The sequence below is a fragment of the Rana temporaria genome, chromosome 2, assembly GCF_905171775.1.
Source record: "Rana temporaria chromosome 2, aRanTem1.1, whole genome shotgun sequence".
In the NCBI taxonomy this organism is placed as follows: Eukaryota; Metazoa; Chordata; class Amphibia; order Anura; family Ranidae; genus Rana; species Rana temporaria.
Genome location: NC_053490.1, coordinates 255,980,367 through 256,007,199, shown reverse-complemented (window position 1 = coordinate 256,007,199; position 26,833 = coordinate 255,980,367). Strand labels below are relative to the sequence as shown.

At 43.8% G+C, this 26,833-nt stretch overlaps 1 protein-coding gene and 1 pseudogene across 1 annotated transcript in view; one reads left to right on the top strand and one right to left on the bottom strand.

The window, feature by feature from the left end:
- VPS53 (VPS53 subunit of GARP complex) overlaps positions 1-26,833 on the bottom strand; it is a 180,348-nt gene that overhangs the window by 86,654 nt on the left and 66,861 nt on the right. The window contains exons 8-10 of the mRNA XM_040336799.1: positions 11,089-11,167; positions 8,774-8,917; positions 6,854-6,996 (exon numbers count right to left, since the gene is read on the bottom strand). Coding sequence (XP_040192733.1) covers positions 6,854-6,996; positions 8,774-8,917; positions 11,089-11,167 — 366 coding nt within the window. The remainder of the gene's footprint in view (positions 1-6,853; positions 6,997-8,773; positions 8,918-11,088; positions 11,168-26,833) is intronic.
- On the top strand, positions 5,651-5,807 carry LOC120930006 (annotated as a pseudogene).

The window sequence follows — 26,833 nt, the reverse complement described above, 5'->3', positions numbered from 1 at the left end:
CTCACGTTCAATCACTGTCCAAATCTTGCCACCTCAACCTTCGCAACATTTCCAAAATACGCCCCTTTCTAACCAATGACACCACAAAAGTTTTAATTCACTCCCTAGTCATCTCTCGCCTCGATTACTGCAACTCCCTTCTCATTGGCCTACCTCTGCATACTCTAACTCCCCTTCAGTCCATCATGAATGCTGCTGTCAGACTCATCCACCTTACCAACCGCTCTGTCTCTGCTTCTCCTCTCTCTCAATCCCTCCACTGGCTTCCGTTCACCCAACAAATTAAATTCAAACTACTAACAATTACCTACAAAGCCATCCACAACTCTGCCCCCAGTTACATCAATGACCTAGTCTCTAAATACCAACCTAATAGTTCTCTTCGTTCTTCTCAAGACCTCCTACTCTCTAGCTCTCTTATCACCTGCTCCCATGCTCGTCTCCAGGACTTTTCCAGAGCCTCCCCAAGCCTATGGAACTCCTTACCCCAATCTCTCCATCTATCTCCTTTTCTATTAGCTTTTAGAGGATCCCTGAAAACCCTCCTCTTCAGAGAAGCCTACCCTACCCACACCTAACAACTGAATTTTCATTTAGGTCCATATGATCATCCCCCACAACTAACTACCCTTTGTTCCAATTGACCCTCCTTTCTAGATTGTAAGCTCTAACGAGCAGGGCCCTCTGATCCCTCCTGTATTGAATTGTATTGTGACTGTACTGTCTACCCTGATGTAAAGCGCTGTGCAAACTGTTGGCGCTATATAAATCCTGTATAATAATAATATTTAAAATTCATAAAAGTGAACTATGTCACCGTATTTTTTAAGCCTGTTAAGCCAGTCTTGTGGTTGACACAACCCTACCACAATGAACCACCTGGTTCAGCTTTATAGCCCAACGATGACAAAGCTATTTATATTGATTAAAAATGCTTAAGTCTCACACTACCACTTTCATGCTGTATTACTTCAGGTGCTCTCTACACTCTGCACTGCTGAAAATCCTGGTACAGGGGAGCTGCACTTCCCGCATTCCACTTTATCAGAATGAAGCCTATGAACAACACAATTTAGAGTGTTTTGCCTCCATTCCCCCCACTCTGCTGTGCGATTCACAAAGCACAACAAAGTGAGGAAGACAGAGGCAGGACACAAGAAAACTGGGTTGCTCAGACACCGAGCTGGAAGTGTAGCACCCCCTGTACATATTAGGAGTTCTCAAAGGAGATAAGAATAATAAGAAAATTAAAGGACTTTAAAAGTGTCTGTAGTTATCCTTTAAAACTACCCACTGAACAGTGAATCATCACTGTGACTTTGCTGATCAACTGTCTAATAGGGAATCTGAACAGTTACACCAGGAAACAGGGGTGTTATCTGCCTTGCAGTATTATGTATTGGGGGGTGTGAAGGCTGGCCGATACACAATTATAAAAATAAATAAAAAACAACAATAAAATGTATCATTTGTACTTCTTAATAAGGTGAACAAGGAAAAAAAGTGCAATAAAACATCTGTTGATTATGCCAACTCCGTGTTATCCTGTGTACTCTGCAGTCATATAAAACAGTGTTATAAGCTTTGCCCATGACCACCTCTTTACACTACAGAACACCCCATCCCCCCCACGTTAGGGTGATAGAGGTTGAGGAGTTCTTTAGCCCTAGCCCATTTTTGGTCCTAAAGTCACAACGCTGCTGCTAAATACCGTATTTTCCGGCGTATAAGACGACTTTCTAACCCCTTAAAATCTTCTTAAAAGTCAGGGGTCGTCTTATACGCCGGTAACCTAACCTTACCTTATCCTAAGACATGCAGAATCGCGGCCGTACGTTTTTTCAAAAGCCGCGCCTCCTACGTCTTCTGTTCCATGATAGGCGGAACACTCAGCTTCCCAGGAGGCACTGTGTTTAGTGTCCGCCTATCACCGAGGCCCTCTCCTCCTGTGTTTAGTGTCCGCCTATCACGGGAGGCCCTCTCGGACGAGAGGGCCTCCGTGATAGGCGAACACTGAACACAGTGCCTCCTGGGAAGCTGCGTGTTCCGCCTATCACGGAACAGAAGACGTAGGAGGCGCGGCTTTTGAAAAAACGTACGGCCGCAATTCTGCATGTCTTAGGATAAGGTAAGGGCTTTATATATACACTTTACTAAACTGTGGAATAACTGATTTCCAAGGGCAGAAACCCCCCCAGGTCTGCTCAGCGAGTCTGCCATGTAATGGGGCACAGTCTGCCATGTAATGGGGCACAGTCTGCCATGTAGTGGCACCGTGAGGCGAGGCATGACTAGTAGGAAGGGGGTAGTCTTATACGCGAGTATATCCCAAAACCAACATTTTGGCTGGAAAATTAGGGGGTCAGCTTATACGCCCAGTCGTCTTATACGCCGGCAAATACGGTAGATACAATAAAGCGAGTGAGATTTGTCACCCAAGGACAGGAAGTCCTGGGGTGACAACTCTCACTATCAGAATCATCAGGCAAAAACAGGTGAAAAACCCCTGAACTAAAAAATAATGCAGACACATGGAAGAGTTGATCCACATTTCTCAGGATAAGATGTCCAAATTCACAAAGACTTGGTATTGCTTGATTGACTACAAGGAGTCTCCAGAATTCCAAACATATATGCGTCAGGTAACGTAAGCAAATGCCCATCTTAGCTCCCCCTTTTTTTGTTTCTTCTTTCCTTCTCTCTTTCCCAGACTCTCATCCTACTTCTGCCCTTCCTTCCTTTTTCTACTCTCTCCTACTCATCCTCTTAGTTTGAATAAAATTTTGGAATCCAGCCATCTAGGCTTGCACTTCCAATGACAGTCTGCTCGCTGGGGGCGAAACAATCACCCAGGCTCAGCTACCAAGTGCTATGGATCTCATGAATGTGCCTTGTTCTTTATCTAGGCAGCTGGGCCACTTGTTACCCAATGTAGGACCCTACGATACTGTAAACCTGTTTATCATAGTTCAGTTCATATTGTACTTTTTTGGTTTCTCCTTTTTTTTCCGCTCTTCTTTTTCCTTCTTTGATTTGGAAATCCTAGCTTTGACATAAATGAAGCTTACACAGTTGTTCTATTGTGTTTAATGTTTGCCTTTTTCTGTATGGCTATTTATTTGCAATAAAAACATGGGGAAAAAATTAATGCAGACACCACATCTATTGACTGGTGTGCTGCAATATATTACATGTTGTTCTTGGTCTTAAAGTGGTTGTAAACCTCAGACATGAAATATAAGCAAAGCTTATTCCTCTAATGTGTACTTGTCTCAATTAGGAGCACTAAGTGTCATATCTATCTGATGCTATGTTCCTGTGCTATTAGCAGAGGAACATGAATAATTTCTGACAAGTTTTGCTGACACCAAGAAAAAATGGTGACAGGGGACGGACCTCCAGCTGATTGGACAGCCTCAGTTATGTCCATGTGTGCGGTGTGAAGGGGGGTGTGCCCCTTCCCTCCAATCAGCTCTCAGAGCTCTCCTCACTTAGCTCTGCAGAGTGTAGCCTCACTGATTGGCTGTAGAGAAGAGAAGACAGCAGATACAACTTATGTAGGAGGATTTGTCTCTGCGTATCACCTGGGGCCAGTCACTTCACTGGGTATGTAAAAGGTATGTAAAGGATATGTAAAGGTTTACAACCTCTTTAAATACTGTATATTTAATCAAGACTATAAACATTTGTTATGGCATGATGCGACATCAGACTATGCAGGGGAAAAAGGTATAATCATTATGTATTAAACTTTTTGAAATCAATTATAAAATGATCATTAAAACATGAGGACAGAATGTAGTGGTAAGTTTTATGTGGTTTCATAATGTGCAGGCAAATGAAATGTAGAGCTTCTTTTCTGACATATGAGCAGACTAAAAAAGCCATGGGCCATTCCAAACAGAAATGACCCCAGTGACTTTTCCACATACTGTACGTTTCAGGCTTGTTCTTTTATTGTTAGGACTGGGCAAGAAACATGTTTGTGGAAAGGTGAGGAGTTCAGGGTACAACTCATAAGGGGTTTAAGCCAGCATGTGTAGTAGAAGAACAAAGCTTTGGCAGGAGATGCAGTTCTCATTAGAGAGAGAACAATGACAGGTATAAAGGGTATTATAAAAGCTCTGGTACTATGGATACTTTTCATCTCCAGGGGATTTTTTTTTTTCCTGGAGTCTACTCAGTACAGAACGAACCGCTAAACTATTGAATCAAGTACTTGGGCAGCTCAAGGTCTTACATTTTGTACAAATTTCACAGAAAGCTTTCATTACGGCATAAAGAAAATGAATGCTGCCCTTAAATAATGAGCAAGGTTTGTACCGCTTCGTCCAAGGTAAAAGCCTTAAAGACAGATTTTATTTCTGAAAAGGTGAACTCCATGTTCAAATGTTGGCACCTAGGAAAATAAATTATGCAGAAAGGCACTATGCACCAAAAGACACATTGGATTTCTGTGCCAATATGCAGTTGTAAAATAGGTTTATAATTATGTACAGAGGTCTGGAATCATTACAGAATGTCATATACATTATAGTATACATCTCAAAAAGGTTATAGACCGAACTGGAGCAATGACCATTATTGAGGATTAAAATTGGAAAAGCATTAAATGCGCAGATCTGAGGTTTAGGGGGGTGGAGGAATGCAATCACTACAATACTGCTCTTCAGTTAGTATTTTGTGAAGTTCTTCCTCAGCATCTGAAAGTAATGAAACCGCCATGTAATGACAGACATCTACTGTCTATGCATAAACAGTATATAGACTGTCAAAGCCAATAGATCACATATTTAAGAGGTACTCCAGGTACTCCAGTTTCCACCTATGCTCCAAAGAGACGTTAGGATAATTGGCTCTTGTCTAAATTGGCCCATATAAGTGTCTACACAGTATGTATGTGTGTTAGGGACCTTAGACTGTAAGCTCACGGAGACTAGAGACTGATGTAAAGCTACAATATTAAAGTAATGCATAAAATGTCAGCTTTATATAAATACCTTTAATAAATAAATAACTGCAACACTTCATGCATGTCTGCATGTTGGAAGAAGCCTATGAATTGGAGCATTCGGGTAGGAACAGGCAACAGCTTCATATACAAGGGCCAGTGTATGTTTAATATGTATTAAGTCAAAATACCTTCCAGCTTTGTTTGCACTTGGTGTGCTTATAAATGCAGCTATTTAAAAACTCATGCAATTACTTATATATGTTGAAGGATATGTTAATTGACTTAGTTTGCAAAACCTGGGTAAAGAGAACAAAAGATGCTTCCTCCACTACTTTCTGTATCTAGAATTGACACAAGGTGCCTAGAAAAAAACAAGTCAAAAATTTTCTGTTTTTGTTTAATGAACTCCTTTTCGTCTAAAGGAATCCCTAATGGCCAAATGCAAAAGTGATATTGTATATGTAGTTGCTGACAATCTGAATTACTTTAATCTCTCAATGGATCCACAGTAATTAGACATCAACTGGTGGAAAGTCTCGGTTCTTCCCGACTGACAAAGCCAAACAATAGTGTCATACTTTCTACAATATATTCTCCATAATGTACATTGCAAATAATTGCAGGATGAGACTCTCATTAAGCCATTGCAAGAGGAAACAGAATTGTAAATCAGTGTTGGGAATCTTAATACCAAAGATCACTTCTCAGCCTTTTAGCCAAGATCAAGTGTAGTAACTGTTCTTATCAGTGTCCAGTAGGGGTGCTCCACAGCTCATTCTGGCCCTATGGTTTGGATGGCTGTTTGTATAGTGCTCCTACTGGGGCACCATGATAGGGGTTCCGAGGAATATTCCCAATAGGCAAGTTTACCTAATATAGCATGCACTGTAAGGTGTGGAGTACTTCCCTGGTGTGGAGGGGCCCAGTGCCTCCTGATATGAGCAGTGCTGCCTTGTGTGGCCAGGGGCTGGGAAGGCAGAAAACTTGTGGCATTATGGGCTGTGAAAATGAGCACTAGGCCATGACGCCTCTTGATTTTTCTGCACTATGCATCACAGGCTAGGCCTTTTGGCTGAGACCAGGGCAATATTTGTCACCATGCCTCAAGACCTAGCCATTGCACTGCACTAGCACTTATTTATTTTGAATATTTTTTTTTCTCTCCACATGTACCACCTGCACTTACGTTTGTGTTCCCTTTCACTCAGGGTGAGGAGTGTGGATCCTTGGGCCTTCCCTGAATTTTATGGGGAATATATGTGGTTCATTCCTCCTCTGCCTTGGGGGGGAGGGGTTATTTTTCAGGAGAGCCCCTCACCTAGTGCTTGGTGGCTTGGCTTCGGCTGTCCATGAGAAGAGGGGTCCGCCAGGCCTTTTGGCTAGGTTAATTTTTGAGTGTGCCCTACCTCCATCAGGAGCATTGCTCCCCATGAGATCAGGAAGGTGTCCTACTTCTTCAGGAGGTGGGCACACCCTATTTGCACTTTGTTGGCTCACCTACTGGTGTTTCGTTTTTGTGCACCCGCAGATAAAAAAATAAAAATACAGAAGATCCCTTGAGTAATCAAAACCTATGACAGAATTCAGTTTATCAGTGCCAATGAACCAACTTGTTTTTCTAAAAGAATAAAGTGTTTTATTTTTGATACGGCATACAATATATTTTTTGCACAAAGCAATTAAAGGCTTTGGCTTATGGGCAAAAGCTGCTTGGTTTTAGATGCATACTGCTTGCATTTGAGATCAGTTTGAGACACTTCTGAGACCATTTATATTTTATAAATGGGTGCATTTGTCCTGCTGTTCAACCGTTAAGCATTTCCATTTAAATGCATGGTGAGAAAATCCTGAATACATGCAAAAGAACATCCAAAATGTTATTATGCTCTGTCATTTTACCTGGTTATATGGCAAAACTCAACAGCAATGCGCTCAGTCATGCACCAGTCCACAGGAAACATGCGGACATACTTCTCTTCATAATCCACTAGCTGACGTTTAATCCAAGCATAACGTCTGTCAATTTTGTCAAGCCATGCCACCTGCCACACATAAAAAGGATAAACACCAAAACAGCATATAGACAGAAATATGGACGATAAACACAAACTAAACATTTAACGTTTATGTAAAGGCAAAACGTTTTATTTTTTTGCCCATCAGTGTCCCATTAAGATTATATCCCTTTGCTTCCTGTTCTGTAAAAACAACCAGAGCAAGTGTCCCAATTAGAAGGTTTCTCCTCTATTTATTCTCTGGCTACAACTTAAAAAAAAAAAGTTGCATTTTCCTTTTCGGGACAATGATAATGGTCACCAGGAAAGACTGAAAGGGTGAATTTCCCCAATGGGTACATAAACCACAATAAATACCTTTCCTTGCTAGAAAATAAAAAAGACCGTTTACCCTTTAGATCAAAGGTCTCCAAACATTCTAAACAAAGGGCCGGTTTATTGTCCTTCAGACTCTTGGAGGGCCGGACTTTGGCAAGGGGGGGGGGTGGAAATTTTTCTGGCATCAGTGGAACTTAACATATGGTATTAGGGGGAGAAATAGTGCCCCATCTTTTGTATCATAGGGAGGAATAGTGCCCCATTAGTGTTGTCAGTGGGAGAAATGGTGCTCCACTGTCGATGTCAGAATAGTGTCTCGTATCAGTGGGGGGGATACTGCCCCAAGGGCCGGATAAAGGCAAGCCCTCGGGCTGCAGTTTGGAGACCAGTGTTTTAGATACATTTTAACAAATATTCTAGGGTTCACAGAGGTATACTCAGATGATAAAATATTTATTAGAAAACACTTGGGGATGAAAACAATTTGTATTGCATAGGGATCTATACTGGAAACAGTTTGGATTATTTTTATGTCTACTACTACATACTGTTGATGTTGAAGCATTTTGTTGATCCGACACATTCCATAATTTGGCAATACAATCTGATGCAGATTAAAGCAGGGTATACACATTTAGTTCCCTCATTCAACAGGCGGGCTGAGCAAAAAAACTGACACATCAACACAACAATGTGTGATGTGGGGGGGATCACTCCCGCTGCACTATTGTATTCTAACAGAGCGCCCCCCTCCTCATAGGGACTCCTCCTACCCTTGCCAGAATACACCAAATGTCCTGCATGGTGCATCTTTGGTCCGCTTTCAGAAAACACATCATAGCCCATTCACACAGCCAGAAAAAAAATGCTGCATTTAGAATTTTGTGTGCATCTAAATACAGCACGATAGTATAGTAATCAAGCCCATCCACATCTGCAGATTTTGAATGCGCATAAACGTGTATGCTTGTAAATGCGTAGCCATTCATTTGAATGAAAAAATAATTGTACACGTCTAAACACTGTACGCATCTAAATGCAAGTACTTTAAATGCATATTTTCTGCTGGAATAGCCTGGACTCATGCAGAAAAATGCACATATGCCTGTGTGAATGGACCCTAAATCTGCACTCCAGGCACACCTATTACACTCATGAAATCCATAAAAAGAGTGTTATTTTGCTTGCCAAAGGATTCCCATTTCTGCCCTTTCAAAGATTCCCATGGCTTTGCCGCACAACACAGACCTGCGACAAGGCAGGAGACCTGTTTTGTCGGCGGCGGTACATTAACAATTATAAGTCTGCTACACACCTCCATTTATTACTGGACATTGAACAGAAAAGCAGTAGGATGGGGAGCTCATCTCTCCGCTTTCTCTTGCTATTAGCATGCTCTTGCATTACAGAACAACTGACTGGCTCCATCTGCTGCTTCTCCCTAATACCAATCAGATCAAAGTAGTGATACTAAAATTATTCTTACATCTTGGTTCTCTTGGAAAAGCACCGAGTACTCAGAGAGATGCTGTCTGATGAATTTCTTGATGATTTCTTGTTTAATCCGGACATCCAGGACATTGGCTACCAAGCAGGCATCACGCAGGACATTGCTGGGTCCTCCGTGTCTCTGGTAAAAAACATCATATGTGACCATTAGGATTTGCTTCCTTCCAGCAAACTATGAAAGTACATTCAGTAATACATGGAATTCCAGAGCACAGTGATCAAAATAAATGGAATATATTTGTTAAACAAAATAATTAATTACAAGTATTAAAGAACTGCTAATACATATAAATAATAAGTTGGCAGATGTAAAACAGTTTTAGTAAAATGTAATTGACAAACATGTAAAATGTCCTGGAACACTAAACTAAATATATATTGAACGGGACTCCTGGTGAAACGTTAACTATGTTAGCAGCCTTAGGGCCCTTTCACACGGGGCTGTCCGTGTATTGGCTTTGCTTTGCCCAGCGGGATCGCTCCGTCGAGTGCCACTCTCCCCTATGGAGGATCGGATTAAGACAGACCGCAGAGTCCGTTGTCGTCCAATCCGATAGACGGAAGGAAAAGTAGGGTTTTCCTCCATCACACTTTGGCGGATCGAATGTCAGCGGGTATGTCACCGCTGACATCCGTGGCTCCATAGAGGAGCACGGAGCGCCCGTTCAGGTCCGCCTAAAAAACTGGCAGGCAGACCTAAACAGTCTGCCCGTGTGAAAGGGGCCTTACTGGGTTGGATAAAGAAAGCGATGCACAGAAATTGTAAAATTTTCTAGAGTAAATTGCCAGATTTTCTTAAAGTGACTGGAAAGTCTCCTTTAAAAAAATAAAATAACAAACATGTTATACGTAACAGCCCTGTGAAGTGGTTTTGCACAGAGCAGCCCGATCCTCCTCTTCTCGGGTCCCTCTCTGGTGCTCCTGCCCCACTCCCTCCTTTGAGTGCCCCCAAAGCCAGCAGCTTCCTATGGGGGCACCCGAGCCGAGCTGCAGCTCTGTGTGTCCATTCAGACATGAACCTGTTGTTTGGCCCTGTCCCCTCTCTCTCCCGATTGACAGCCGCGGGAGGCAATGGTGGCACTCCTGTGTCTCAGCCAATAAGGAGGAAGAGTCAGGGATGGCCAAGGGACTCGTAGACATCGCTGGACAGAGAGGGGGCTCGGGTAAGTATTAGGGAGGCTGCTGCATACCGAAGGCTTTTTATCTTAATGGATAGAATCCATTAAGATAAAAAACCTTCTGCCTTGACAACTCCTTTAAGGTTAACGGAGATCACATGTGTCAAACACAAGGCCCGCGGGCCAAATACGGGTCGCCAGACCATTTCAGGTGGTCCTCACAGCTCTCCTGCAGCACCCCCCTGGTCTCTCTCCCCACCTTGTCTAAGTAGTCAGCAGCAGAGGAGGACGACAGAACTCCTCCACCAGATCCTGCACTTCTCCGTGCAGCTGCGAAGTGGCTCGTCTCTACCCCCTCCATCTTAGCAGCTGGCATAAAAGGAGGAGAGAACCCCTCCTACAGATCCTGCACTTCTCTGTGCAGCTGCAACACCCTCTCATCTCTGCCTCCCCTGGTCTCAGCATTCAGCAAACTTAGGCAGCTGACTCTCAGCCCTCCTTTGGTCCCCCTCCAGACCCTGCACTGATTCTCAGCTCCTCTACCAGCTTCTTCCCAGCAGCACCACAAGGTAAAGGGGGTGCACTGTGATGTAAAGGTCGACTTCTGATGGTAAGGAGGCTCTTGACATATGATGTAAGAGGGGGGGGGGGGGTGCCCTGGACATTTAGTCTTACATATACAACTGGCCCTTTGAGGGCAACCATAATGCCGATGTGGCCAGTAATGAAATGTAGTTAGAGCCCCTGGCTAAGATAAACAAATAAAACTAAGCAGTTGGTCACCATATATCTGCTACAGTGTCTGCTAGGTAAAAAATATATTAAAGCTATTGCTTTGTCTTTACAAATTAAAATGTTGTCATTGATGAAAGCCTACTGACTGACTATTTCACTGATAAGTTCTACATTTTCTGACCACCATTGGCTAAACAATTACTGGATGGGTTAGCATGCATTGTGGCCAAGTAGTTGGCACATTTACTTTATGCAGTTAGGGCCTAGGTTTAACCCTTCTAGGGACTCTGTCTACCTGAATTTGTATGTTCCCTTGTTTATAGGGAGAATGCCAGTTTCCGCCCAAAGCTTTCTGTTAAAGTAACACTAAATATCCTTATCCACTAATAACCCATAAACATTCACTAAAAGAGGAAAAAATAGGAGATAAATAATTTACCTTTGACCCTTGAGCTGGGAATGCTTCCTCAAAATCAGCTAGAATCTGCTGACCCAGTTCAGTCTGAGCAGCTCTGACTCTACAAAAGGAGCAAAAAAGCAAATTAAACCTTATACAGTACATAGTATATAATAGAGTGTGATGTGCACAAGCCTACCTTTTAGGCCTCATGCACACTGGATGTTAAAATAATGTTATAAAAATTGCAGTGAATTTTTCAACTTTTTTCAACGTTTTTGCAATAGCGTTTTTTAGCATTTAAGATTTTTTTTTTCCTTTTTCAATGGATCAAAAACATTAAACGCTGGCGAGTGACGTTTTTGATCGTTTAGCGACGTTTATCAGCGTTTATACAGCTTTTTTTTTACTGCTCAAAAATGCCATTGCCCAAAACTGCTGATAACAGCCTGTGTGCATGGACAGTTGTGTGAGGGCCGAGTCACATAGGAACAGACAGCTGCTGACGCGCTTTATCAGTCCGGCAGATGTCTGTTACCAACTATGATAGGGAACAGTGTGGTGTGAAATTCAGCGCCACACACATCTCCTTTTTGTTTTCCTCACTCAAAGGGGTTGTAAAGGTTTGTTTTTTATTTTCTAAATTGGTTCCTTTAAGCTAGTGCATTGTTGGCTCACTTACCTTTTCCTAGGATTTCCCTTCTAAATGTTTTTTTTCTTTGTCTGAATTTCTCACTTCCTGTTCTTCCTCAGTAAGGTGTTCAGTAAGCTGTTCTGGCTAACTAACCACCGCTCGGATGATGGTGGAAAGCTTACTGAGGAGAAACAGGAAGTGAGAAATTCAAACAAAGAAAGAAAACATTTAGAAGGGAAATGGAAAGAAAAGGTAAGTAAACCAACAATGCACTAGCTTAAAGGAACCTATTTAGAAAATAAAAAACAAACCTTTACAAGCCCTTTAACTTTATTTGAAGTGTGCAAAAGTACACTTTTTTCATGCCACTGTACAGCAGCCCGATGCACTGCACTCCTGTATCATGACATGCGATGTACGATATGCTGAGATGAAATGCAGCTCTGTCCTGCATTGTAGTGTGACTGGGACACACAGGAAACAATTGTTTTCTGTGTGTCCTGCTGTGACAGGCATTTTACAATGCAGTAACACGCCTGTCACTACACAATGTGTGAAATTCACCCTAAATCTCAAAACTTTATGGATGGAAATACAAATCCATGGCAAGTAAAACAGCTTCCTTCTATTTCACTTGCCTATACAGCGAATTGCCTGGATTTCAGCTTTAACAGATGTTGAGATAAAATATCAGCCTTGCAGTGAGTGCATGGATCTCAATCAGTAAGCCAACTCCTAGACTTGCATTGTGAGACAGAGCAGTAAAGTGTAATCACTGTGCAGAAGGGCAATGAGCAAATAAGGTTGCTTCTGTATGAAATAAAACAAACACAAGCACACATACAGGTAAACTGTACCTGTCCTGAACATGATCATATATACAAGAATAAAAGTCCACAGACATTAAAGGGGTTGTAGAGGTACAATTATTTTTTCCTAAATAGCTTCTTTTACCTTAGTGCAGTCCTCCTTCACTTACCCCATCCTTCCATTTTGCTTTTAAATGTCCTTATTTCTTCTGAGAAATCCTCACTTCCTGTTCTTCTGTCTGTAATTTCACACAGTAATGCAAGGCTTTCTCCCTGTTGTGGAGTGTCGTGCTTGCCCCCTCCCTTGGACTACAGGAGAGTCAGGACGCTCTCTACTTTGCAGAGAAAGGAGCTGTGTGTTAGTGGGTGTCCTGACTCTCCTGCTCCCCCCTCAAGGGAGGGGGCGAGCACGACACTCCACACCAGGAAAAAACCCTTGCATTACTGTGTGGAGTTACAGACAGAAGAACAGGAAGTGAGGATTTCTCAGAAGAAATAAGGACATTTAAAAGCAAAATGGAAAGATGAGGTAAGTGAAGGAGGACTGCACTAAGGTAAAGGAAGCTATTTAGGAAAAAAAAATATGTACCTTTACAACTCCTTTACAAAGAGGAACTGCAGTCTGCTCACATATTTTGTAATAAAAACATATTTGCCATTCTGATGCTTCCCTCCAACCACTTTGCATATTTTATATATACTGTGATTCTGTACTTGCCAAATATGCTTCAGAAATCTCTCTCCACTAGGTCTGACTGCAACCATTTTAACTGTGGGAAGCTGAAGCTGCTGCCTGTTCACTTCCTGGATTTACACAGACACACACCTCCAGCTCTGCAGCTCTCAGTGGCCCTTGTATGACTCACCCCCTCCCTTCCGAGAGAGAGCACGCGAGAGAGAGCGAGAGGGAGAGAGCGAGACAAAGAGCGAGAGGGAGCGAGAGAGCGAGAGAGAGAGAGAGAGGGGGAGAGAGAGAGAGAGAGAGAGAGAGAGAGAGCGAGAGGGAGAGAGCGAGAGAGAGCGGGAGAGAGCGAACGGGAGAGAGGGAGAGGGAGCGAGAGAGCGAGGGAGCGAGAGAGCGAGAGAGAGAGGGAGAGAGCGAGAAAGAGAGCGAGAGTGAAAGAGAGAGAGAGAGCGAGAGAGAGAGCGAGAGAGAGAGCGAGAGAGAGAGCGAGAGAGAGAGCGAGAGAGAGAGCGAGAGAGAGCGAGAGAGAGCGAGAGAGAGAGCGAGAGAGAGCGAGAGAGAGCGAGAGAGAGAGAGCGAGCGAGAGCGAGAGAGAGAGCAATTGCACAATGTCATAAGCCTAGGCTAATCACCAGACAATAAACTAGAACTGGAAGTGGACTGTATAAAGGTATTTACTGGCAGATTTTTTTTTTTCACTATACAAAGTTAAAACATAGGCAGAAGATTTAATAGATGGAAAGTTGAAAAATGACTGAAGGTCCACTTTAAGTGTATATATAATATACACTTAATATATATATATAATGTGTGTGTGTGTATATATATATATATATATATATATATATATATATATATACACACACACACACTATACACAAATATGATTATACTAGTATATTATTAAAAAAAAAAAATCATATACATCAAGTTGACCTCTTTACATGCAAGCTGAACATCAATGAAAAGATGAAGAGATTCCTATAAAAATGATCACAGTCCATATTACTCATCACGGTTGCCAAGCAAAAAAAAAAAAAAAAACTTACTGAACGAACATAATCAACCACTCTGCTTTATAACCTAGAGGAATCCCTGAACTTCCGCCCTGCCAATCAATTTCCCAAAGCAACAAATGTGTCTGTGTAGGGATCTAATACAAGCACATTTCCATCAGAAGTTCTCATACAGTAATTGCAAGCAGAGTTTGGAACATTTCTCAGACTGACTGCAGATTGTTTTAATTTGTCCACAGAAAAGGGAAAAAGGCTTTACACTGCATGTGCATGAAGTTATGCCAGGTTCCTTTGGCACGTTATTTAAGTGAACTTGGGCATCTCTCTCAAAGGCTATATAGCTCTTGGTGACAGATCTGCCAGTGGATGGTCACAATATGTTGCAAATGGGGCATCTGTCGACAGGAGATGAATCACCTGCTGCCAAGCATTAAAAAAAAAAAAACATGCTCTTCTAGCTTATTGCTCAAACCAATATGGTTTACATCAGTGTCTGCTTTCTAGACAAGTCTTCAAAGATTAGCAGGTAGAGAGAATAGCCTGGAACTTAGATTTTCTATGTTGAATTCAATTAGTTGCTGAGAAGACCTTTAGTAACATTTGCAGCAACAAACATGTGGGTCAGTGGTGCTCAAATATAAAGTGGAAGTTCAGTCAAAAAAGAACTATATGTAAAAAGTACTCCCACCCTCATTCTACTGTATATGGCAGCTGGGAATTAAGTTCCATTCGCCCTGCTGCTACATATATGCATACAACTGCTATAACAGGGAACAGACGTTCAGTAACACTGCCACAGAGAAGAACGGGGACCTCTCCCCGTTCTTCAGCTCCTGTGACTGATCATGGGACACCGGCGGCGATCAGGTCCGCGGGTCCCGCAGGCGCGATCACGGAGCTTCGGACCGGGTCGCAAGCGCGCCGCGGGCGGCGCGCACGCGAACCACAGGTGGACACTTAAAGGCCAACGTACCTGTACATGCCTGCGCCCAGCCGTGCCATTCTGCCGACGTATATAGGCGTTAGGCGGTCCTTAAGTGGTAAAGCTGGACATTATAAAATTAGTCTAAGCAGGGCCCTCCGATTCCTCCTGTATTTAAGTGTATTGTAACTGTACTGTCTGCCCTCATGTTGTAAAGCGCTGTGCAAACTGTTAGCGCTATATAAATCCTGCATTATAATATTTTTTTTTTTTCAATTTCCTTTAGATTTACCTTCAACTATGTAGTGCAGAGGCCTACCTGATTGCATACAAATTGAAAGTGTTCAGGTTTGACCTCATATTATATGGTTCTGGAAAATTGTGCAAGAACATTGTACAAAGTATGGCCAACCTCAGGCTTCATTCACACAGCTTTAAAAAGACGCATTTACAAGTTTTTTTCCCCCATTACGGATCTGAACACAGGTATATGGTTTTCAAGGGAGCCAGGCACACAAGTGCGGAAAATTACACTGCATTCAAATCCGTAACACCGAATTTAAAAATCTGCATCCAAGAACATGCTGTTTATGAGCTTACGCACATAAACGCATGTATGTGTGTATGCATGTGTGAAATTTAAGCTACAAACAGAAGAGGAAAATACATGATTAATATGTACGCATCTTGAGGGATGCATCAATACCATTTTTTTTAAAACACAGGGTACCGATACTTTTTTCAAGTACTCACCAATACCAATTACCGATACCTATTGCCTAGGAAGAGGGGTCGATTGGAAAGGGAATATAAATAAGTGTAGGGTAGTTGAGGGTGGGGTCAAATAGGGATTGTGGGGTTGTAGAGTCGGGATGGAAGAGGCTGCGATAGCTGGGGGAAGAGAATGGGAGGGTCATTGGGAGACATGGGGCATAAATGACAGCTGGTGTAGGGTGAAATACAGGGAGGGCACAGTACAGGGGGTTAGGAGGGCACAGTACAGGGGAGTCAGGAAGGGGAGTCAGGAGGGCACAGTACAGGGGGAGTCAGGAAGGGGAGTCAGGAGGGCACAGTACAGGGGGAGTCAGGAAGGGGAGTCAGGAGGGCACAGTACAGGGGGAGTCAGGAAGGGGAGTCAGGAGGGCACAGTACAGGGGGAGTCAGGAAGGGGAGTCAGGAGGGCACAGTACAGGGGAGTCAGGAAGGGGAGTCAGGGGGAGTCAGGAAGGGGAGTCAGGAGGGCACAGTACAGGGGAGTCAGGAAGGGGAGTCAGGAGGGCACAGTACAGGGGAGTCAGGAGGGCACAGTACAGGGGAGTCAGGAGGGCACAGTACAGGGGAGTCAGGAGGGCACAGTACAGGGGAGTCAGGAGGGCACAGTACAGGGGATGGGGTCACTGCTGGCAAAGCTCTGTTTCCCATTCCTGCATTGTACACAGCCTGAACACAGGGAGAGCTCTTCCTGCTCTCCACACAGCGCACACTGGAGCTTACAGCTACAATGTGCACAGCGTATAGCTAGCTACTGGTTGCAGTTCCAACCTTTAAAAAGGTCTTGGTAGGAACAGAGTTGCAGTAGCTAGCTATACACTATGCAAATCATAGCTGTAAGGGAATGGGGTGGGGAGGAGAAGTGGGGATGGGAGACTGCAGCCAATTGTCAGGGGTGGTGAAGAGCTTGGAAGGGGGGAGCCCACACCTCCCCAATACCCCCTAGATCAGGGCATGATATTACCTCTGCTACTTGTGCTGGAGTTGTACTTCTCAGATCCCGTCGGCTCTCCTCTCTATGCCCTGTGATTGGAGCACTACAGATCACGCCCACATAGGCAGTGCCCAGGTTGGTCAATGCATTAAGACGGCCCTGGGCCACAAGAGAAAGCTGGCTGGAGGGGAGGAGGCGGCGTTGCACTCCCAAGCAGATGTCACTTCTGGTATCGGTTTTGGGTATTGGAGCATTTTCTTGAAAATGCCTAGTATCGGCACCAACACCGATATCGGTGCAACCCTATCACATCTATATGCAAGTTTTTTATGAGTTATTATGCAAAAAAAATCTCTAGAAAACACATGCAAATAACATCAGTAAAATACTGAACACAACTGCATTGTTTTCAAGGGAGCCAGTCACACAGGTGCATAAACTTCCACTGCATTCAGATCTTTAATGCGGAATCCAAAAATCTGCGAGCTTTACAGGCTTAGGGATTAAAACGCATGTATACTGGTTTTTAAGCACTTAATTAAATCTAAGTAAAAGGGGGAAAAAAAAAATCATCATTATGTACGCCTACTTGTCTAAACGCATCTATATGCAGGTATCTTACCATTACTCAGGAACCTTGGTCTTAGAAAATGCATGTAATAACATTAGTACAATTGGCCTTGCGAATGAAGCCTAATATGAATGAGAACTGTGGGCTGAGCAGCGAGCATGTCCGGAGGAGCAGAGAAAGGTATGGAGCAAACGGTGAGTCAGTCACCATGCTGTCCTAACCTAATAGTAGAGCTGGGCGATTTTTTCCCCTAAAAAAAAAATCGATTTACGATTCAAATCAAAATTTTTGTTTTTGATGGACACTGTGCCGGTCCTGAGGAGCTGCGGGCAGGAGTTTTTAGGCGAGGCCATGGCTTTGGCCTAGTCTGCGGCGTCCGGCCTCGCGGACCAATTCCTGCCCGCAGCTCCTCAGGACCGGCGCGGTGTCGGCGACGATTCTTTGGGAAAAAAATATCTAACAAATAGATTTTTTTTAAATATGAATCGATTTGACCTACCAACTCGATTGTTAAATAAAATTGATTTTTTTTCCCAGCCCTACCTAATAGTACAATTGGCCGTGCGAATGAAGCCGAATATAAAAAGATAAGGATGTTTATTTTTAGTTCCTGGAATTTTCAAATCACTCTTTGCTTTTTGTCTCCTCATTTTATACAAGGCTCCCCATTACAGAAAATGTTTAGATGCCACGTACACATGATAATTTTTCGTGTTCTAAAAAATGTCGTTTTTTTTTTAATGTCATTAAAAACGATCGTGTGTTGGCTTCAGAGCATTTTTCGGGTTCTAAAAACTGGGCAAATTTTTTTTTTCCGAACATGCTCTATTTTTTAACGACGTTTTTAACATTGTCGTTTTTTTCAGCTTGTAAAAAATGGTCGTATGTGGGCTTCAACGACGTGAAAAACCTGCGCATGCTCAGATGCAAGTTATGAGACGGGAGCGCTCGTTCTGGTAAAACTACCGTTCGTAATGGAGTAAGTACATTCATCACGCTGTAACAGTCAGAAAAGCCGAATCGTTTTTTACCAACACAAAATCACCTAAAGCAGCCCCAAGGGTGGCGTCATCCACATGGAACTTCCCCTTTATAGTGCCGTCGTACATGTCGTACGTCACTGCGCTTTGCTAGAGCAGTTTTAATGATCAAGTTGAAAAAAAATTTTTTTCTAGAGCCTGAAAAAACGTAATTTTTTAGAACCCGAAAAATGATCGTGTGTACGCGGGCATAAGGCTCCATGCGCACAGAAGCTAAAAAAAGCTATAAAAAAACGCCAATAAAGTGCAGTTTATCAGCTTCTGTGTGCATGGAGCCTTATGTTAAGATCTGCTCTGCCTTTTCTTTGATCTTTGATTCTTAGCAAGTGGCAAACCTATTTTTCATTCTTGTTCCATGGACAAAGAAAGTCACTAGAGAGGGATTGTTCCGACAAGCTGACCTTACTCTTTTTTGAGGCATTTATATTTATCTCAAGCCATTATTTTTTGTTGGCTCTGAACCATAGATCCCACTCTAAAAGGTTAGGACAAAAAAAAGCAACGCTCAGGTGAAAAAAATATGACAATAACATATCACCACATTTTACTTGTATGTCAGAGTCACAAGTTATCCATCACGCACTGACAATGCATTTGCCTCATTAATAAAGCATATTTATTTTCACTGTCATTTTCATGGTAAATGCTAGTTTAGGCAAAACTTTTTTTTTTTAGTTTTGGATAGAGTGGAGATGGATTAGACCACCTGTCATTTTTTATTACTGTCCGTGTTCCTGTTGGGGAGATTCGCCCCATTTTTCCTGTTTACCAATATAATCAAAAGTGAAAAGATATCAGAGGAGAAATCTTCCAATGGGGACACTAGTTCCGATGACCTGGGGTCCCCCCGGGGAATGCCTTTAATTTTCAGGGATTTACCCTCACTTTCTGTTTTGGCTATGGGACAGGAAGTGAAGAGAAATATTCAATGGGGCACAGATGGCAAAAAAATATACCAATAGGGGTTATAACCCTCCCTTACACTATTAAAATTAAAAGTTGTGCCTATAGTTTTGCTTTAACCACCGACCATCTGGGGCAAGTACCTGTATGTCGGTCTGTGCAAGTGGTACTGCGTTTGCAGGTCCGCCGGACCTATGATCTCAGTGAAGAGAGGCAGAATGGGGATCTGCCAATATAAACAAGGTGGATCCCCGTTCTGACAGGGAAGGAGAGAGAGATCAGCTGTTCCTAGTGATCGGGAACGACGATCTCTCTCTATTTCCAGTCAGTCCATCTCCTTGACAGTTAGAAACACCTCCCTAGGGAACACTTAACACATTGATAGCCCCCTAGTGTTAACCCCTACCCTATCAGTGCCATTTATACAGTGATTGTTGCATTTTTATGGCACTAATCACTGTATTGGAGTCATTGGTCACCAAATAGTGTCAGATTTGCCGCCGCAATGTTGCAGTCCCGCTAAAAATCGCTGATCCCTGCCATTACTAGAAAAAACAATAAACATAGAAAAAGTCCCTATATCTTTCCCCTATTTTGTTGACACTATAACTTTTGCGCAAACCAATCAATATATACTTATTGCGATTTTTTTTTTATTACCAAAAGTATGTAGCAGAAACCAATGAATACATTTTTATTTTTTTTATTTTTGGATATGTATTATAGTAGAAAGTAAAACATATTGTGTTTTTTCAAAATGGTTGCTCTTTCTTTGCTTCTAGCACAAAAAACGAAAACCACAGAGGTGATCAAATACCACCAAAAGAAAGCTCTATTTGCGGGAAAAGGGGGGACATCAATTTTGTTTGGGTAACATGTTGCACGGCCGAGCAATTGTCCGTTAAAGCGATGCAGTGCCGTATCTCAAAAAATGGCCTGGCCATTAAGGGGGTAAATACTTCCGGGGCTGAAGTGGTTAAAGTGGTTGTAAACCTCAGACATGAAATATGAACAAAGAATATACCTCTATAGTGTGTACTTGTCTCAATTAAGAGTACCAAGTGTAATTTCTGTCTGCTACCTCAACCCTCTGCTATAAGCAATCACTTCTGACAAGTTTTCTTGACACCAAGAGAAAAATGATGAGAGGAGGGACCTCCAGCAGATTTACAGCCTCAGCTCTGTCCCTGTGTGCGGTGTGAAGGGGTGTGTGTCCCTTCCCTCCAATCAGCTTTCAGAGCTCTCGTCACTGAGCTTAGCTTTCCGCCCCCTTTTTTTCTGAACACTAAGACAAGCTTGATAAATTCTGGACTTTGAATGGATGTAGAGAAGACTGTAGATAGACAGGTACAACTCAGTGGAGAAGACGCCAGACAAGCACACAGCAGGTGAATAGGCTCAGAGAAGGACAGTGCTGTGGGGGAGTGAAGGGGGCAGAGGACAGTGCTGTGGGGGAGTGAATGGGGCAGAGGACAGTGCTGTGGGGGGAGTGAAGGGGGCAGAGGACAGTGCTGTGGGGGGAGTGAAGGGGGCAGAGGACAGTGCTGTGGGGGGAGTGAAGGGGGCAAGTGAAGGGGGCAGAGGACAGTGCTGTGGGGGGAGTGAAGGGGGCAGAGGACAGTGCTGTGGGGGGAGTGAAGGGGGCAGAGGACAGTGCTGTGGGGGGAGTGAAGGGGGCAGAGGACAGTGCTGTGGGGGGAGTGAAGGGGGCAGAGGACAGTGCTGTGGGGGAGTGAATGGGGCAAGTGAAGGGGGCAGAGGGCAGTGCTGTGGGGGGAGAGAAGGGGGCAGAGGACAGTGCTGTGGGGGGAGTGAAGGGGGCAGAGGACAGTGCTGTGGGGGGAGTGAAGGGGGCAGAGGACAGTGCTGTGGGGGGAGTGAAGGGGGCAGAGGACAGTGCTGTGGGGGGAGTGAAGGGGGCAGAGGACAGTGCTGTGGGGGGAGTGAAGGGGGCAGAGGGCAGTGCTGTGGGGGGAGAGAAGGGGGCAGAGGACAGTGCTGTGGGGGGAGTGAAGTGGGCAGAGGACAGTGCTGTGGGGGAGTAAAGGGGGCAGAGGACAGTGCTGTGGGGGAGTAAAGGGGGCAGAGGACAGTGCTGTGGGGGAGTAAAGGGGGCAGAGGACAGTGCTGTGGGGAGTAAAGGGGACAGAAGACAGTGCTTGTGGGGGAGTGAAGGGGGCAGAGGACAGTGCTGTGGGGAGTAAAGGGGGCAGAGGACAGTGCTGTGGGGAGTAAAGGGGGCAGAGGACAGTGCTGTGGGGAGTAAAGGGGGCAGAGGACAGTGCTGTGGGTAGTAAAGGGGGCAGAGGACAGTGCTGTGGGGGAGTAAAGGGGGCAGAGGACAGTGCTGTGGGGGAGTAAAGGGGGCAGAGGACAGTGCTGTGGGGAGTAAAGGGGGCAGAGGACAGTGCTGTGGGGAGTGAAGGGGACATAGGACAGTGCTGCGGGGGGGGGTTAAGGGGGCAGAGGACAGTGCTATGGGGAGTGAAGGGGGCAGAGGACAGTGCTGTGGGGAGGGAAGGGGACATAGGACAGTGCTACGGGGGGGGGGGGTGAAGGGGGCAGAGGTGGACTCTCCTGTAGTGGCTGAAGGGGACATAGGACAGTGCTGTGGGGGGTGATGCGGGCAGAGGTGGACTCTGCTGTGGGGGCTAAAGGGGGCACTACAAGAAGTGAAGATTAAGCTTAAGTTTTACGGTTACCAATTCACCAACCTTTATGAAATCTTTAGATGAAAACAAACCTAAAGTTTTCTAGGGAGAAGTCCGAAACAACTATTAATCAATGCATTAGCCAAAAATGTGCCAATTTGGCATCCAATGTTGAAATCAAGAAAGGGCTTATGTTCTTTTCTTTTGTTTCACATTTCCCTTCACTTTCAAATAGCTGTACAGCTTAGAAAAACCACAAACACTTTTTGCTTAGCCTACCAGAAATTTAAGACCAGGACTGGCAACGTGCAGCTTAAAAAGGGGCTGAGACAGCTGGTCTTTTTTGACTTGTGGTACAGTTGTTATATCTCAGTTAAAATATTTTCCACTTCATTTTAAATATTTTAAATGTCCATTTAACCTTTTTAGGTTCCAGAAACAGCGCCAAAGTAATGAGGTATAGTTCAGTTAAAGAAGAAATAGAAGTATTTTCTAATGAGCAGGGCTAAGCTGGAGCACAGGCAATAGCTGTTCCTGCAGCCCTACTAGTATCTAGTCCTGCTATACATAGAAAAAGATTTTTAGGGTCCCATTCACAACTGTGCATTTAATCCTTGTGCTTCGTCATCAAAATGCATGTTCTTCAGCGTTTTATAGTAATGCACCTAAAACAATGCATCAAAAACACTTTACACGGGCCCTTAAAAGTTGCTCTTCTCAGGAGAAATGTTGTTTACACTGTCAGCAATGACATGGGGTAAATTATGTTGTAGAACAGGGATATGCAATTAGCGGACCTCCAGCTGTTGCAGAACTACAATTCCCATGAGGCATAGCAAGACTCTGACAGCCACAAGCATGGCACCCAGAGGCAGAGGCATGATGGGACTTGTAGTTTTGCAACAGCTGGAGGTCCGCTAATTGCATATCCCTGTTGTAGAATAACCAGAGAGATTTTATGTTGGGCAGAAGGCACAGATGTAGTCTTAGGCAGGCCATAGACGGTGCAAATTTCTTTACTGCAACCACGGGTTGCAGGAAAGAAACCACAAATTTTCTACAGCCGGTGATTAACGCTAGCGGCTATAGCAGATGCTTGCGATTGGTGGTACCCAAGTTGATCGATCAATTTGGTTCATTCAGCCTGCCCCATTAATGGTTTGCATCTCAACCCTTTCCTGCTGAACCAGCAGAGGTTCGAACCGTGTATAGGACAGCCTTAGGTGTAGTGACAAAACCAACTGTTATGATAAAGCATGTCGCATAGGAATAGTAGAGCTCACAATGCAAGCAGAATATACAGTCCTTTTTATTCTGTGCTATTTGTCCCACACATAGGACAAACTTTCACCATTGCACTTGTGAACTAAAATACTGCAAATCAATCACTTGTTACCGCCTTTATGTGTTTCTTTGTATCCTATCATCAGCTTAATCTGTAAACCTAATAGTCATTATGTTGTTAGCAGTCTACTGTATAGGATGTGTATTTAAAGTTTCACATACACTATCTGAATGAACAGCGGTTCTCCTCTAAAAATGTTGCATTTCTGAAAATGCAGTTTCTGATAGAGATGGGGCTCAGGTAAGCATTAGGGGGATTGAGGCACACAAAGTTTTTTTTTTATCTTAATGCATCAGTGCCACCTCATTAGTGCTTTTAAGTGCAAAGGAGGAATGTGGTGTCTTACAGACCCCAGATCTCTCCATAAAGAATACCTGCAAATGTAAACAGTGTTCAAACCTCAAAAACCAAACTGCGAGCCTCAGAGCGAGAGCAATGATTCTAGCACAAGACCTCCTCTGTAAGTTTCACACGGGCAGATCAGTAATGATCCGCTCCATGTTTCCGCTTTGCTCAGCGGGGATCCTCCGTAAAATCCCCGCTGAGCTGGCAGCTGACACACTGTGCAGGGACCGCCCTGTGTTTCCTCCGCTCTCCCCTATGGGGGATCGGACGAACACGGACCGTATGTCCGTGTTCATCCGATCCGATCCGATCCGGCAGACGGAAGGAAAATAGGATTTCTTCCGTCTGCAAATGCGGATATTTGCGGAGGCGGACAAATTACGGGTGTCAGCGGATGTTCATCCGCTGACACCCGTAATCACATAGGGACCCATGTATGTCCCGTTTTCATCCGCAAACGGACGGATGAAAATGCGGACATATGGTCCGCTAGTGTGAAAGGGCCCTAACTCTGAACTGGTAACCTGTAGACATTTTTAAAAGCATTCCAGTACCATAGTTTGCCGCCATTCCAAGAGTGTGCACAATTTTAACCATCTCCTGCCGGTCATATAGCAGAATGATGGCCGGAAAGTGGTTACGTTATTTCCTGACTAGGCGTCATGTGACATCCAGCAGGAAAAGCCGCTAGCGCATACTCACATGGGCCCGCAGCGCGATGATCGGTGGCGTGGCATGTCAGTCTAACACACAGCATTTTATGATCTTGGTAATGAACCCGACGTAGGCTCTTTACCACGTGATCAGCTGTGTCTGAATACAGCTGATCACAGTGTAAATAGGAAGAGACGTTTATCGGCTTTTCCTTCACAAGGTGCAAGCAGAGGAGAGCTGATCCGCTGCTCTCCTGACAGGGAGGGTCTGCACTGATAAATGAACGCATTGATTATCAGTGCAGACCCATAGAGGATGCCCACCCATGACCACCAGGGATGCCAATCAGTGCCAATAAGTGCCCATTAGGGATGGCACTCTGTGCCTATTAGTGATGCCTGCCAGTGCCTCCTGATCAGTGCCGCCCACCAGTGCCACCTATCAGTGCCGCTCATCTGTGCCACCCATCTGTGCCTCATTATCAGTGCCCAGTAGTGCCAATCAGTACTGCCTCATCAGTGCCCGTCAGTGAATGCGAACACTTACTTATTTACAAAGTTTTGTAACAGAAACAAAGAAAAAAAACTTTATTTTTTTTCTATTCTGTCTTTTTTTTTTAAAAACCGCAGTGGTGTTCAACTACCACCAAAAGAAAGCTCTATTTGTGGGGAAATTGTCATTCAAAGTGTGACAGCGCTGAAAGCTGAAAATTGGTCTGGGAAGGAAGTGCCCAGTATTTAAGTGGTTAAAGGATGACATGTTAGGTATCCATTTACTCAACGTAACATCTTTCACATTATACCAAAAAATTGGGCTAACTTTACTGTTTTTTTGTTTTTTAATTTGTGAAAGTATATACAAAATACAGTGTGACATAAAATATTGCAACAGTCGCCATTTTATTATCCAAGATCCCTGTACAAAAATATATACCGTATTAATCGGCGTATAACACGCGCCGGCGTATAACACGCGCCGGCGTATAACACGCGCCCCAATTTAAGAAGGGAGTTTCAGGGAAAAAAATGTTTTTTTTTTTTTTAATAAACCACTTTGAAGTAAAATAATGGTACTGTATCTGAGCATCCATGCAGCCTGATCTGTGCCCATCTGCAGCATTGCTCCTCACAGCAGCCTGATTAGTGCCCATTTGCAGCCTATATATTTACCAAAAATGCCCTGCCTGTTCAGTGCCCATCTGCAGTCTCACCTTTTAGTGTCAGATCATCCCTGCTGTCTCTGAGGAAAGAGGGGGAGCGAGCGCCACTGAATTACATAGAGCCGCGATCTCCTTCCTGTGTACTCGGCGCTCCGTCACTCACAGCCACGCCTCCTGCCCATATGATAGACAGTACAGTGGTCCAATGCGGGGCCAGGAGGCGTGTCTGTGCATGAGGGAGCGCCGGATACACAGAAAGGAGATCAAGGCTCTATGTAATTCAGCGGCACTCGCTCCTCTTCCCTCAGACAGAAGGGATCGGCGTAAAACACGCACACACTATTTCCCCCTGATTTTAAGGGGAAAAAAGTGCGTATTATACGCCGATAAATAATATTTGGGGGTTCCAAGTAATTTTCTAGCAAAAAATTAAAATTCTAATTTGTAAGCAGGCTTCTGCATGAAGGGGTCAAATAAAAGTGTCCAGAAAAAGCCACAGAAACGTACTTGTGGCGTAGAGTAAACACACTGTTTGGCGATACCAATGAACAACAAATTCACACTTGTCTCACATGGTTTAGTGACTATGATTTTAAAGCGGCACTAAATCAAGATTGACTATTTTTAATCCTTATGCTGCCAACAGTAGGAAATAGAAAAGTATATTGTATCTTTATATTTCTTCAGTTACTTCCTGGTTTTCGTGCCTAGGCAAATTATGTCATACATCTCAGGAGTCTTCAGGAGCGTAGAAGGGGAGGAGGGGTTTTCTCCGATAAGCACACCGTCCTAAATGCTGCCTGAGCCAAGGGCAGATGAATTCCAGGAAGTAAATACAACATGAATCATTTGCCCTTACTTAAGATGAGAAATGCCAGGAGGTGTTTCACCAAGTCATTTCTCAGCAAAAGATGGATGGATGGGTAAATTTGCTTTAAATATTAAAAATGAATAAAAAGCGTTTTTAGTTTGTGGTGATCATATGTAGCGTAATTCCACTTTAAATATCACTCAGAAAATTCCTGTTATGCCCAAATCTAGAAGGTTGCATTATCTCCATGGCATAGATATACAGCACTATCATCATGCTAGAGTGTAGGCCTAATGGGAATGCAGCTAGATAATGAAGTGTTAAATACATGCGACATGAAATGGGAGTACATTCATAAACAGGACAATAATCCATTTTAGTTGTTGTCAGTGAGGGAAATGAGAAGCAACAGCCCACAAGTCTATTTATTCTGGCTTTAACAAGATGCATTTCCTTATTCTGAATAGTGGAGATGTAAGCAATGTGCAGGGTGTGCCTTTCATTTCCGTGCAAATCATGATTCTTATCACAACCAGA